At 42.3% G+C, this 14,378-nt stretch overlaps 1 protein-coding gene across 3 annotated transcripts in view; it reads right to left on the bottom strand.

Annotated features, from left to right (window-relative positions):
* Window positions 1–14,295, bottom strand: part of LOC306839226 (serine/threonine-protein phosphatase 2A 56 kDa regulatory subunit gamma isoform-like) — a 25,948-nt gene extending 11,653 nt beyond the window's left edge. Inside the window, exons 1-3 of one of the 3 annotated variants that reach the window (XM_079367790.1) lie at window positions 14,186–14,295; window positions 13,578–13,637; window positions 9,232–9,397 (exon numbers count right to left, since the gene is read on the bottom strand). In XM_079367790.1, the coding sequence (XP_079223916.1) occupies window positions 9,232–9,397; window positions 13,578–13,637; window positions 14,186–14,212 (253 nt within the window). In that variant the 5' untranslated portion in view covers window positions 14,213–14,295. Of the gene's footprint in view, window positions 1–3,823; window positions 4,007–9,231; window positions 9,398–13,577; window positions 13,638–14,185 lie in introns of those variants that run through there. The other 2 variants (XM_079367791.1, XM_079367792.1) reach the window with 2 other exon arrangements.
* Between the last annotated feature and the right edge of the window lie 83 nt (window positions 14,296–14,378).

The raw sequence follows: 14,378 nt of genomic DNA, 5'->3' as shown, positions 1-14,378 counted from the left end.
ACTCAAACTCAACAAAAATATAAACGCAACACTTTTGTTTTTGCTCCCATTTGTCATGAGATGGACTCAAAGATCTAAAATTCATTCCAGATACACAATATTACCATTTCTCTCAAACATTGTTCATAAATCTGTCTAAATGTGTGATAGTGAGCACTTTTGCTTTGCTGAGACAATCCATCCCACCTCACAGGTGTGCCACATCAAGATGCTCATCAGACACCATGATTAGTGCATAGGTGTACCTTAGACTGTCCACAATAAAAGGCCACCCTGAAATGTGCAGTTTTTGCTTTATTGAGGGTCTGGGGACTCAGAACCAGTCAGTATCTGGTGTGACCACCATTTGCCTCATGCAGTGCAACACATCTTCTTCGCATAGAGTTTATCAGATTGTCAATTGTGGCCTGTGGAATGTTGGTCCACTCCTCTTCAATGGCTGTGCGAAGTTGCTGGATATTAGTGGGAACTGGTACGCGCTGTCGTATACGCGGTCAAGCACATCCCAAACATGCTCAATGGGTGACATGTCCGGTGAGTATGCTGGCCATGCAAGAACTGGGACATTTTCAGCTTCCAAGAATTGTGTACAGATCCTTGCAACATGGGGCCGTGCATTATCTTGCTGAAACATGAGGTGATGTTCATGGATGTATGGCACAACAATGGGCCTCAGGATCTCATCACGGTATCTCTGTGCATTCAAAATGCCATCAATAAAATGCACCTGTGTTCTTCGTCCATAACAGATGCCTGCCCATACCATAACCCCACCACCACCATGGGCCACTCGATCCACAACATTGACATCAGCAAAGCGCTCACCCACACGACGCCACACACGCTGTCTGCCATCTGCCCTGAACAATGTAAACCGAGATTCATCCGTGAAGAGAACACCTCTCCAACGTGCCAGACGCCATCGAATGTGAGCATTTGCCCACTCAAGTCTGTTACGGCGACGATCTGGAGTCAGGTTAAGACCCCGATGAGGACGACGAGCATGCAGTTGAGCTTCCCTGAGACGGTTTCTGACAGTTTGTGCAGAAATTCTTTGGTTATGCAAACCAATTGTTTCAGCAGCTGTCTGAGTAGCTGGTCTCAGACGATCTTGGAGGTGAACCTGCTGGATGTGGAGGTCCTGGCTGGTGTGGTACACGTGGTCTGCGGTTGTGAGGCCGGTTGGATGTACTGCCATATTCTCTGAAACGCCTTTGGAGACGGCTTATGGTGGAGAAATGAACATTCAATGCCCGAGCAACAGATCTGGTTGACATTCCTGCTGTCAGCATGCCAATTGCACGCTCCCTCAATGCTTGCGCCATCTGTGGCATTTTGCTGTGAGACAAAACTGCACATTTCAGAGTGGCCTTTTATTGTGGGCAGTATAAGGTACACCTGTGCACTAATCATGGTGTCTGATGAGCATCTTGATGTGGCACACCTGTGAGGTGGGATGGATTGTCTCAGCAAAGCAAAAGTGCTCACTATCACACATTTAGACAGATTTATGAACAATGTTTGAGAGAAATGGTAATATTGTGTATCTGGAATGAATTTTAGATCTTTGAGTCCATCTCATGACAAATGGGAGCAAAAACAAAAGTGTTGCGTTTATATTTTTGTTGAGTGTATATATATATATATATATATATATATATATTATATATATATATAGGCGCCTGAAACAAGTGTTAGTTATAGTCATTGGACACCGTGCATCACTGTGCGTTGAGATTCGTTACTGGTTGTAGACGCCTTACTCATCACTGCGATCTCTACACTAAATCTGATTGGCCGTCCTTGCAGGTGCGCAGGTATACACACCAGCTGAGTCTTAATTATAAAGCTCTTCTTGGTTTGGTTCCTCCTTATTTATGTTCACACCTTTAAAGAAACAGAAGCCAATATGCCTTGCGTTCCTGTGATGTTTTTAAACGGACCTGTTTCGCACTGAGCTCGAGAAAAAAACGTTTAGTTTTGCTGCTTCCTCTGAATGGAGTGTTAACCATTATATTGACCATCATATTTGGGGGTTAGGGTTATGTCACCCCCCAAATACAAAAGGTAGGGGAGACACTGCGTGTGCTGCTGCACTCTTGGCCAGGTCACCCTTGTGAAAGAGATCTTGATCTCAATGGGCTATTTACCTGGTTAAATAAAGGTTTGGTAAAAATAATAATAAATTGTGTGCTTTAGCCTACATACTGCTTCTACAAGACACACATTATTACATGTCCCTGAAGATAAAGCAGTCAGAAAACATCTTAATAGCTTTGATTTCCTGAGGTGGTGGGTGAGGCATCGTACAGTTTGTCCTTTGACTGTGTGCCTTTAGGGCTTGCTTGTACAGTACCACAGAACAACTGATACCAGAACATTGAATGTCTGTATTCAGACGTATATTGTAAAAGACTGATAATTCTGTCTTTAGCTTTACAATAAGTTGAGTACTTCGCTCTACCTTTACGAGTTAACAGCCACACACAGAGTCTAAAGGACAAAGAGCTCGCAGTGTGCTTCATCCAGGAGCTTTGGTTAAGACTTCCCTGGAATAAACTAATGGGATGTGTTTTGTTTTAACACTGATCTGACTCCCTGTGGACCAATAATGAAATTGCAGCCACAGGCAAAACGTCACTTTTAGAGTAAACCTGCTGCAACCTTTTTGTGATCATTACGAGTATTTCCTTCCTTCTTCTCAGCCGAATAAGGACCGACAAAAAAAGGATGTAGTGTTTTCTGTTTTGACGTCAACGGGCAAAGGCAAGGCGTGACATCTCAAGTGCAACAAAACGTTCATATAGTTTGAACCTCATCATTATCAGCATCAGCACCTTGGTGCAATGAGCTCCAGAAGCTCCAGTTACAAAACAACATGAGGGTTTCTGAACAGACCTTAAATATTAAAGGACATGCTGTGAAACTGCAGACTTCACACACAGGCCTCTCTGCATGGATGGGCAGATAACCTTTACTCATCTGAAAGCTCCTGTGTGATGAGTCCTATGACAGTGCTGCTGATTCATTATTTATATGGGATTAATCAACAGGCGCTAGTTTCAAAAACTTTGTTCTTATTCTGTTTCAAAGCAGACTTATGACATCTTTTTGTGCTGTATGCCACAACATGAGACCGAAGTCTCACATGAAATAGAACTTGGTGTACATGTGCACTGCAACACCCGTTCTTATAGAAGAAGGTAATACATGCACATACGCTAACCTTGGGTTTGTAACACTAAAGTACACTTCAGAGGCACGCTAACTTTCATCACGACTCAGTTTGTGCAGGTTGCAGCTTAGAGCGTGTGTGGTTAGAGGCAAACTAACCAGCAGCGTCTTGCAGAGCAGTTGAACCTGCACAAGTGTCAGCTGACCCCCAAATCCACACACACACACACACACACAACACACAAAGATGCACAAACTGACAGCAAGCTTTGACCTCACTACCAATGGCATCAGCAGTCTTGATGGGGGGATGGGAGGCTGAAAAGTAGCACTCCTTCTCACTCTCTGGCCCTCCCTCCTGTGACTGAAGCTAGGCTATGCAATGTCTTGGCAAAACCCTTCCCTGTTGACATACAAACACAAACCTCCACTTCCTCTTCTAAAAATACTCCTGCCACCAACACAAAGACGTAGAACGCTCACAATGTCTTGCAGCAACTTTGAAAAAGAAAGTGATCTGACAGAATTATTTTTCTTGTGTACAATCTGAAGCAGCAGCTTTAGTTGCTAAGTGACAACAACATTATTGCCCATCTCCCCTTGAAGCACAAACATAGCAAAGCAGAGAAGGCAATTTTCCTGCTCTCACCTCTAAAATGCATTAGGACCACAGGCTGGTAAGGCCCATTAGAGCTCGGTGCATCCAGAACCATCCCGCTGGTAGCTCTAGTACATGCCAACATCAGAGAGCGAAGGCAGGAGACAGGGGAGGAGAGGGCAGCCCAGGCTACGGCAAGCAGACAGCCTCCATTTTAGCATGAACACTCGGAGCAGAAAATGAAGCTCCCCTGCTGCTGGAGGGAACCAGCTAGTTAGTGATGTCACAGCTCAGTGCAGCAGCTCGGTTGGCCGGCTGCAATCACATGGGCCGGGCTGTCGCAATAAATAAACATGAGGGAAGGGATTGGCTGGTGGGCTGAGGAAGGGGGGGGGGGGTGGAGGGGAGGGACTGTTGATGTGATTGGAGCGAGGAGCAGCCACATCTGTCAAGGGTTTTAAAGCGCAAACTGCAGCTCTTCCATGAATCACCGCTTTTAGAATTTAAAAATACAGAAATAAGGAGACAGAAAATGCTCACTTGTCCAACATGTAGGCAACATTTCATTTCAGTGAGAATTATGGGGACGACTCGCTTTCCATTTGTTAGTTTAACAAATGACAACAAACCTCAAAACCACAACAAACAAAGTCAAATACTCAAGTCAGACACAAAATGTTATCACCACAAACCTGAAGCGTGCACACTACAGGGAAGTTCAGACATGATTTTTGCCACATAAGTGCAGGATTTGAGACAAACGCTCATCAAGCGTGGACATCAAAGTCACAGTGTGAAACAGTTAGTCAGCTAAAAGCCTCTCCTTTGTGTGTGCTATCTTTGTGTGCGAGCTCTCTTGTGACAGATGGCTCTTCAGGACCGCAGCCTGAGCCCAGGTGTATATGACAGAGAAACAGGAAGGGCAGGAAGTCTCAATGTGAGCAACACAGGATGCAGTGAGCCGCACTGTGAAGCTGTGCAGGAAAAGAGCAAATCGAGAGCGAGGCAGACGGTTAAAAGTCACATTCACAGATGAATTCAATAAGCCTTCAAATAATGGAAATAGACTAACTCGTTCTTATTATGGCTTATTTTTTTGCAGAGGAACAATGATGACGCCAGGTACCTTTTGAGGCCCCAAAAAACATGCACACGCTGTGTGTGTTCTTCCTGTTAAACAAGTTAAAAATGTGTCGGATGTCCATGTTTTTCAGCACTATTCCTCACATGCTTTCTTAAATAACCGCCCGTAGGAAAGTATAATATGCAACATTCCTCACTGTCAACATGGCATCTGCACTATTTGAACTCTTGTTGATTAATATGCAAAGAGTAAAACAGTTCAACTTCATTACACACAGTGTGATTTACAGAGACGAGCCTCGACTAAATAAAAAAAAACCTAACTCATGTCATCTATTCACTTCGATATCAGCGTATCCGTTCTTTTTTTAAATGCAAAGGCAGTGTGTTTAAATTCATGGTATGCATATTTGTGTGTGTGATACATTCGCTCACGTGTCATAATTAACCAACCCACAATGCATGACGGCTGTTCATACAATCCAATGGGGGGGATGCCCAGCCAGGCAACACGCGGCGCACACATACACAACATGTACTTTCATACATTCCATGTACAGCGCTGATAAACTCCACATACGGCCTGACAGTCATCAGGCATGAGCACAATGATCTAGTCAGAAATCCAAATTGGAAGAGTTCAGCAGAACTGCAGCATGAAGTCTGCTCGATCCATACATATATATTATACAACAGTGGGGCATTTTGAGCAAATAAAGGACTCTTTATCACTCGGTTCTCTAGTCATGGGGAACTCTCCCATCAGTAGATCTGTTGTTCAGACCAGAACAACACTTAACACACCCACTGGCTACAAATGCTCCCTCTCCGTTTCTTTTTTCTTTTTTGCTGCGTCTGTTCCTGGTCGTGCAGAAGGAGCGAACCTGCTGGACATGGTGACTCGAGTCGTGGAGGAGATGGGGAGTGGGCCTGCTAGTTTTCATCACAGCTGTCTTTGAATCCGTCATTGACAGCGGCCTAAAATACACAGCTGAGTGGCTGATTTCCTGGTCTGCTTATCTTCACTCTCACTCCGTAATAAGCACTTACTGCTAAAATGGGTTTGGGGAAACGGACCAATCACAGCGGAGACTTTTTTATTTTTAACTCATATCTCCAACAGGAATAGACTGTGATTTAAGTCACAGATCTTAGCCAATTTGTACCAGACTGATCCTTTTTGTCTATTGAATACTGAGTCAACAAGAAACTCAAGAGAATTGGAGTGTAGCTGTAAAATCCCATATGGCTCATGTTTTACCTGCAAAGCCAAGTTTGCCAGAGTTTTAACAACAACCTTTGCCTGTAATATTTAAATCAAATTGAGTGCTCGAGTCAGCAAGAGAGGAACAGGCTTGCTTGGAACGAGCTCACTGCCTCCAAAAGAGTGTTGGACCAGGCTGATTTTCTAAATTAAACTGCTTAATTCAGTGTTTTAACTTCCAGGATTGTTTTCTTTTTTTTTTTTTTTTTTTTTAAAAGGAGGTCACCTCTGCAGATAAAATGACAAACCACAGCAGCTCAGCACTGGACTCTCCTCATACGTTTCCTGAAGTCTCCCGTGTCTGTTTTTCCACTTCAGAAAAGATTTGGAGAAACACTGATTTTGATGTCTTGGTAAAACATCTCGTCAATGATTAACCTTGAATCCTGACCTTTGGGGGGGGGGGGCCTTACAACTTTGTATCACTTCCATTTCAAGAGTCAACACTTCAGACCAAGCAGCTCCGATACTTTTCCTGAAATTACACTGGGTATAATGTTTGGGAGAAAGCCAATAAAAAATGTCCACTTCTAATGAACACCTACGGCCACCAGTCTGTACACTGATGTCAGCAATTTGAAAGTGGAGGCTGTACCAACCACTCTCTGCATTGTTACGTAAAATTTGACTAATCAGACCAGATAATAAAGTGTGTGGGCAAAATCAAAGGTTGTTCTTTAAAGTAACTCTTATTAGAGTTGTGTTAACAATTGCGAGATACGGACCGCTTCGACAGGCTGATCACAGACAACGAGCTACGTCTTCGTTTCTGTGCTTCATGCAAGACGTTTGTGACAAAGGGGAGTCTTTCTCATGTGCTGTGGGAGTCTCTTCCTCTGACATCAACAAAGGTGGCAGAGGAAACCCTTCCCTGAAACCTGCCTTGCCCTTTGGCAACCTGCTTAAATAACCCATTTGAATAAATATCTGTGTTTTCAGTGTCACTTTAAACACGTCCCGCTGTCCAACATACAAGAAGTGTTGAAAGTGTTGACTCGCTGTTTTACGCGGTAGGTAAACACAACAGTGTCTTTAGTGTCTGAGCAGACAATAAAAGAGAGACAGTCTGTAGAAATAGATTCAACGTCGGGTGTGCTTTAGTATTCCTTAACCCAACTGCAGAATTGGTTTTCCACATCTTTCTCCACGGAGTAGAAACAGGTCAAATCTAAAGAGGACTGCAGGAAATATGTCATAATCCTGTCACATATCATCCTGTTATAAACCAGAGACTTATCCTCCTACGTGCTAAAGACCTCTGAACCTTTCAAATTACACAGAACCTGCCATCTAAAAGCAATATAAAAACTAATCCTTATCGTACCCTGATAAAACATTGTAAGATTTCAAAAAATAAAAAAAATTAATTAGATGCTTTCCATTCTCCCTTAGTCTTCAACAGTATTCATTTGTTTGATGTGATTTTTTGGTTCATCTGGCTTAAATATCACAAGTATATATTTCATGTGTCCTGACTGTCTTTGGACTTGTGAAGTCTGTTGAAGTAATAACAGTGATGTCTGCTTCTCTAACCAGCAGATGGTGACAAAACCTATGTGATAGAAGCTCTGTGCATGACAGCTACACATGCAGAGGCAACAACTGTTGTTCTGTGCTTTTTTGGCACCAGTGTTTATGACACAAGAAAATAAACCCTGCAGTGATGAATTGCCTGTATGAGGCTGCAGTCATGGGGGGGGGACCTTTTAACAGTGCAAAGAAAAACTAAACAAGATAAAAGACACGTGAGAAATGGTGAAAAAATAGTGCACTTTAACACAACAGCTGTGCCTGAAGTCACAGATTGTTACTTCCTATAGAGGAAAGATGTCTCTGCTTAAATGCCTCTTAGTTCAGGTAGGGTGTTTAAGTCTGAACAGTCACTAAGTAAAAACTGAATGGTAAATGGACTTGAGCTCGTGTGGTACTTTTCTACCTCCCCATCCACACGCTGGTGCCAGAGGCTGCTATATCATACTGTCTCCATCAGTGTTGACTAAACCCATTCATACGCCACCAAAGAAGCAGCAGGAACAACTTGGGATCCATTTACGTGCACAAAGACACATTAAATTACACACTGAAGAACCCCTTTCCTCTTTAAATGATCATTTCAACATATATATTCAACATACAGCGATGCAAAACTACCTACAGGTTCTACTTTTCCAAATACAGACACTGAAAATGCAGCCACATCGTATTGTCATCGCCTTAGTAGTTACACAAAAATTCCAAATCTTAAAAAAAAAAAAAAAAAAAAAAAAAAAAAAGTCTCTACTGAGAGGGCATCTCCTGATGACGCTTATAAAATCCCTCTGCCTTTGTATTTTGCATGTTTTTATATTCTGTATCAACTTGCACAGATGCATACAAGCCCATAATGCAGTATACCTGAAGGATTTTCTTTCTTTTTTTTTCAATTTTTTTCAAAGCATGGAAAACATTGTTGGCTGTATTCATGCACACTTGCGTGCACTCATACACAGTCTCATGCATAGATTATAAGCCCAGAGGGATATTGGCAGTGTCACCTCTTTTCATTTCCATCTGGTGCTAAACTGATGCCAATGTTTAAGTAAACATCAGGAAACATCTGCAAATATACAACACATATGCATCTTCTATACACGGGGGACGAGAGAAAGGGAACAGAGTGACAGTGACCAGACATCGCCGGTCACTGGCAGCATCCTGAAACACAGGGACCACGGTATTAAAGCTTTATCTCTGGATTACAACTAAATATAGACACTTGGGTAAAATCCAGCACAAAGTCCATGGCATGTACGTCCTCTGTTTCCTTGGATTGCGTAATGTCATGCTCAGCTTGCTATTAAAATAAGAGTGATGCAGCAAGGATGGTTCATCGATATGTGAGTGTGAAAAGAGGGAGTAAATAACGGTGTGCATGCAGGTATGCAGGTCTATGAGGCCTGCACTTATCTGTGTCAAGATTACAGAGATCCCCTTACCACACATACCTTTGGGTGAGGGGTGGGGGGGGACAGCTCTAGTTTTAGCTTGAGAATGATTTTTGGACTCCTGAATTCTGCTGTCAAAACCTTTTTTGGATTGGATGACAGAGTGGAGTCACAGCACCAGTACATACCTTTAAAAGCAGGCAGCTTCTGCAGCTCCCTGTTGTTGCTCAAGCTGAAGCGAGAGGAACTCTGCCTCTTGTCCTTTTTGACAGGTGTCTGGGAACCTGGCTGCTTCCCCTTTAGCAGCTGAGTGGTGGGAGGAACACTGTTGCTAGTCTTCCTGTTAGAGCTCTGCTGAGGCAAGACAGAAAAAAAAAAAAAAGAAACATTAGTGACACTGAGGTAAAACAAGCATATGTGGTGCACGGGGTACAGCAAGCTCTTTGGAGGTCTGATAAAAGTGTGTGCATGCAATGTAGTAGCCATTGTGTAATAGTGTCTTCCACTATTAAAACTAAGGCCATAAAAACACATCAACACACCAAGTACAGAAAGAAAACATTGGGACTTGTTTATCCACGATTACCCCAGCCAGCTGAGTCCCACAAGACTTAAAAAAAACCAAGAAGACATCTGAAGGGCTGGACAGATAAAATCCAACCATGGGCCCTGATCATGGTTTTGCTACGTTTCATTTACCTCCAAACTGGGATTTCAGGGCTTGGAATGACCTCACACCCAAGATGAGCGTGTCCCAGTTGCAAGTCAGAAAAGCAAGATGGACACCTCCAGGAGTACCTTTGTTTTGTTAGCTAATACCAGATGATAACAACACAATACGTGATAGTTTGTGCACGAAAACTAAATGACAACATTTCCACAGATAGAAACTTGCACAGTAGTGTCGGTATGATTGATTTAATCGCACATAAAGAGGAGCAAGCAGCTAATAAACACTATTGTTACAGCTTTAATGGTGGATGCACGTAGCATCCATGTTGGATTCCAGCTCGAGCTAGTCCGAGTTCCTCTGACGTTCCGACAAGTAAATACGACTTCAGGGGGCGTTCCAGTCCACACATCCAACTGGGAACTCGTAATTTCCCACTTCCCAGTTCAACTGGAACGCAGCATTATTTTCATTTCATAAAAGAAGGATGAAAAAGGAAACTTGACTGAAACTTTTAAAAAACAAAAGCTAAACTAACAAACCGCTATCACAATGTATTATAGATAACCTGAAATCCTAAACAAAAAGTCAAAACTAAACAAAATGAAGTACTACTGAGAAAGCCTAATCTATCTAGACCTTGGTTCTAATGGATGTGAAAGGTTCCTCATCGCTGGTCCCACCTGTCTGTTGGGATACATTCGTCAACACACACCTGATGTCACACCGCTTACTTCTTGTGATGCAGCTGTGGCGCCGTGTGCGTGTGACTCACTGGGGAGTTAGAAGGTTCATTTAAGAGCCAGTGAAAGCTGGTCAAAGTCTGCAGCACTGCAAAGAAGAGGAGCTTAGGAGCCAGTCCTCTAGCGAGCTGTCTGAAGAGAGAGAGAAGCTGAGCTGCCCTCTAATGAACGAGATTATTGTGTAATCAAGTGAAATTAATTAACTATTCTTCTTGTAAATTCATTAAGCCAGAGTAGGAACATCTGCCAGGGCCGCTATGATTTTCTAGTAAAAGGTCATTTAATGTAGCTTACTGCTTTGCTTGTTACCAAGGCAACGAGTGAAACCCATGTATATAATGGACATTCTCTTGAGCTTGAAACACCAAGCAAGTATATGGGACAAAAAGAAGGGCGGGGAGTACAACAGCTTGCTGTCAAGCGTTCGCACTTTGACACAAGCTTGGTGCGGTGGTACATCTGCTACATGTCTGCTTGCACACAGCAGCAATCATGCTAGCTGCCATCATCCAGCAACACACTGAGCCCCTACTGTAGTTTGCAAAACAGAAACAAAACTCAAAGGTCTTCATGCGGCCAACTTCTTATTAATCATTCGGTTCAAACTTTGTGCATGACAGCCTCTGACACACACAGATGAAGAACAGGCATCAAAACATAAATATTAAATAACCGTCTGTCATGTCAGCTGTAAAACACATCTGACTTCCCATGATAAACAAAGACTCCAGTTCTCTGAAGAATAAATAGTATGAAAATATTCCATATAGAAGGTTTGATCGTGTTTCTATATGATGTTGGTGAAGCTCATGGTGATGATCTTCACTCAAATCTTTGTTTGTTAAATATAACACAAGCATTTATTGTGGAGGGAAAAAAAGGAAACCCTGAGAACAGTTTTGTATGACCACACTGTGGTCTGATACCTTTACATCGTTTTATATTATAGAAGAAAAAAAAACAACAGAACATGACCTTGTGGGGCCGTGATGTTATGTAATGACTCACGCCAGATGCCTTTGCTGCTATTACATGACCAAAACAAGGTCTATCGTCTGAGCCACACGACACTGGATCATTTTGGAGTGTATGTTTACAGGTAAGTGCTGAAAGATTGCAAAGCTCCCCCTTTAAGAAAATAAATAAATCAAAAGTCGACAGGGCAGAAGCTCTTCAACAGCTCGCTGCTGACACACTGTTGATGAGGACGTCAGCAGTTTGGGAAGTGGCACGATAACACATTTGACCTTTTCAAGTTTGACCATATCCAGGTGTTTGGCTACACTCAGAAACTGCGTTAGCATTGTTCCAGTGAAGAGCGGTCAGCGAGGATCAGTAGTTTCCATGTTAGTCCCTTGGCATTGCAAAAGCAGCATAACATTTGTTCACAAACATACTACAGTATGTCTATCAGGCCTTTAAATAGAAGTCTTTGATTCTTTGTCAATATAGTAACGTATAATGCAGCTTGCGCAGTAGAGCTATTCAGTGTCAGCTGCTTGCTATTCTTTTCACCGCAAGGTCTCCTAAACCACATCTACATGCTCTTCTCTTCCTCTTCAGCACCTCTGCACATTAACATTTTTCGTGCACTGGTGCTACTGAGTCCTGAAGTGCGAGACAACAAACTTGTAGCAGGGTATATTAAACGTCTGTTACATATTGCAAACCAACCACAGTTGGTTGCAGTTTATCATTTTAACAGTCCGTAGCTGTCAAACAACGTCATTGTCGCATAAGATACAAACAAGTGTTTCCAGATTCACATTTTCTTTATAAATTGGATTTATGGACTTAAAGTAGGCACATAAGTATATGACAGACTACAACTAGCATCCAGTGCACATTAGCCATGTATGATTGTTTGATGACACACATACAAAAAAGTCTGTCTAAAATTGTTCATAGCACAGACCCATTTTTATAAGGCAATCTTTTTCAACCTCTTACACATGTTCACTTTTTTTTAATGTTATTCCTTTATTTAACAGGGACACGTGCAATGTGGCCATGTGAACGTTGCTTCATATGTGAAATAAAAAGCAGACACCATGCATGCAGGTTTCCAGCTGGGGCTTATTAGCAACCCCTTAAACCTTATGCTTTAACTTAGTGTTGGTAAATTTTACAAGCAGCACTGGAGATGTTTAAAACAGTAAATTACTATGGAATTAAGGCTGGTCTTTTTCACATGCAGAGTACAACAACTGAACCGTACACAAGGTGTGGGGTGTACTCTACATACACAATTTCATCTACAGGAATTTAGCACCAGGGTATCAACAAACAGCCGCTTGAGTCCCAAAAAGGACAACTATGAGCCAGGTGCAACCCAAACCTGTCAGCACACAGATCTCCAACAGAATCAAGAGAGGAAGCTAACCAATGGTCCACAGCTCATTTTACCTCTATGATGTGCTGCTTTAAACAAGGCCAGTCCCAGTTTCACTAGTGATTACCTTGCACCACACTGGCCTCTAAACCAAGGAAATACACCATACAACTAAACCTGCAATTAATTTCCAAAATACACTGAATCATGACAGCTACAAGACTAACAGATTTTGGCAAAGGTCTTAACATGCCTATCATCCGGGCAGTTAAACTACTTAAGTAAGGCTGGATAACCTTTAAAAATCGTTATGTTTTCAAATAGTCGCAATCAAAAGACATGTTTGCAAAAAAGAATTTGGATGTATCGTGTTGTGTGTATTTCCTGAGAATCATGAGGCTTAAATCAACCTAACCCCATTGGATAATGTCTGCCCACCATATTGGTGCCTGAAGACTGTGTTAGTCCAGCCAGGGACCTCTTTTACCAAACCATTACAGTGTCAGAGATGAACAAACTCCAACTATACTACATCTTAAAAAGTCGCCGCAATTCTGTGAACACAATTTTTCATGTTTTTTACTGTACTGTTTGAAATAAGTTTGACATCATTTTGCAAAAAAAATGTATACATGTATTTTAGCAACCACAGCCACTACAGTAATCACATCTGACCATTGTTAAATCGCACCTACAATCATTGCAATTGACACTGGAGCTTTTAGATGTAGTTTGCACAAATAAAACAGTTCACTGTAAGTTTATTTTAAGTGTCCACAGTAAGCCTACCTCATGCTCTATATTCTCCTGTCCTCCACTCTTGCTCACTTTGCCAGATTTAGGGGACTCCTGAAATGAAACACACGTTTAAGTTCTTTATTCAAACAGATATACGCAGATGGGTGGGCTGGAAGCATACGCAAGCAGTCTATCAATGAATGGTGCCATGCAAAAGAAAAATACTATCTAAAAATAGCAAGCCTGCCCACCCAGAAGTCTCACACTCCTGTTTGAATACAGCCTGATGTTAGCTAGCAGACGTTACTTTACGCTGTCACCATAAATAACACCCAAAGACCGCTCATTGTGCTATTAAAAGCATACCAACGTTGTCAGAGAAAAAGAGTTTACTGACCGGCATAATTCTGGATAAGTTCGCTTTATTTTAATAAGGCAGCAAAACGTAGTAAGTGCTAACATGTTGGCAGCAGGATAGCGGCTAGCTAATGATGAGTGCTGCTACCGTTAACGGTCAGTGTGATGATGGGACATCGCTAGGTCTTATTAAAAAGCCGGTTTATTTATACATGTAAAAAAAACAACCTTTTTTTTAAAAGTGTACCAATTAAAAAACAGACGTTCAGCCACCGTAATCTGTTGGCAACTCTTTAACTCACCTTTTCTTTCTTTGATTTATTCGGCATTGTAGAACCGTAGCCGCCCTTGCTCCCCTCTCGGATACTCCACAACCAAAACCTTGTCAACTCTCAGGGCTCTACGCAAAGTGGTTCAGCCCGTCCTCGCCCTGTGATTGGCTGTTGTATGTCAGCTGACTTCAACACAATAGGGCAAAGCAGATGGCGCCCCCTA

The sequence above is a fragment of the Symphodus melops genome, assembly GCF_947650265.1.
Source record: "Symphodus melops genome assembly, chromosome: 1".
Lineage (NCBI taxonomy): Eukaryota > Metazoa > Chordata > Actinopteri > Labriformes > Labridae > Symphodus > Symphodus melops.
This window is presented reverse-complemented; position numbering and strand designations above follow the sequence as displayed.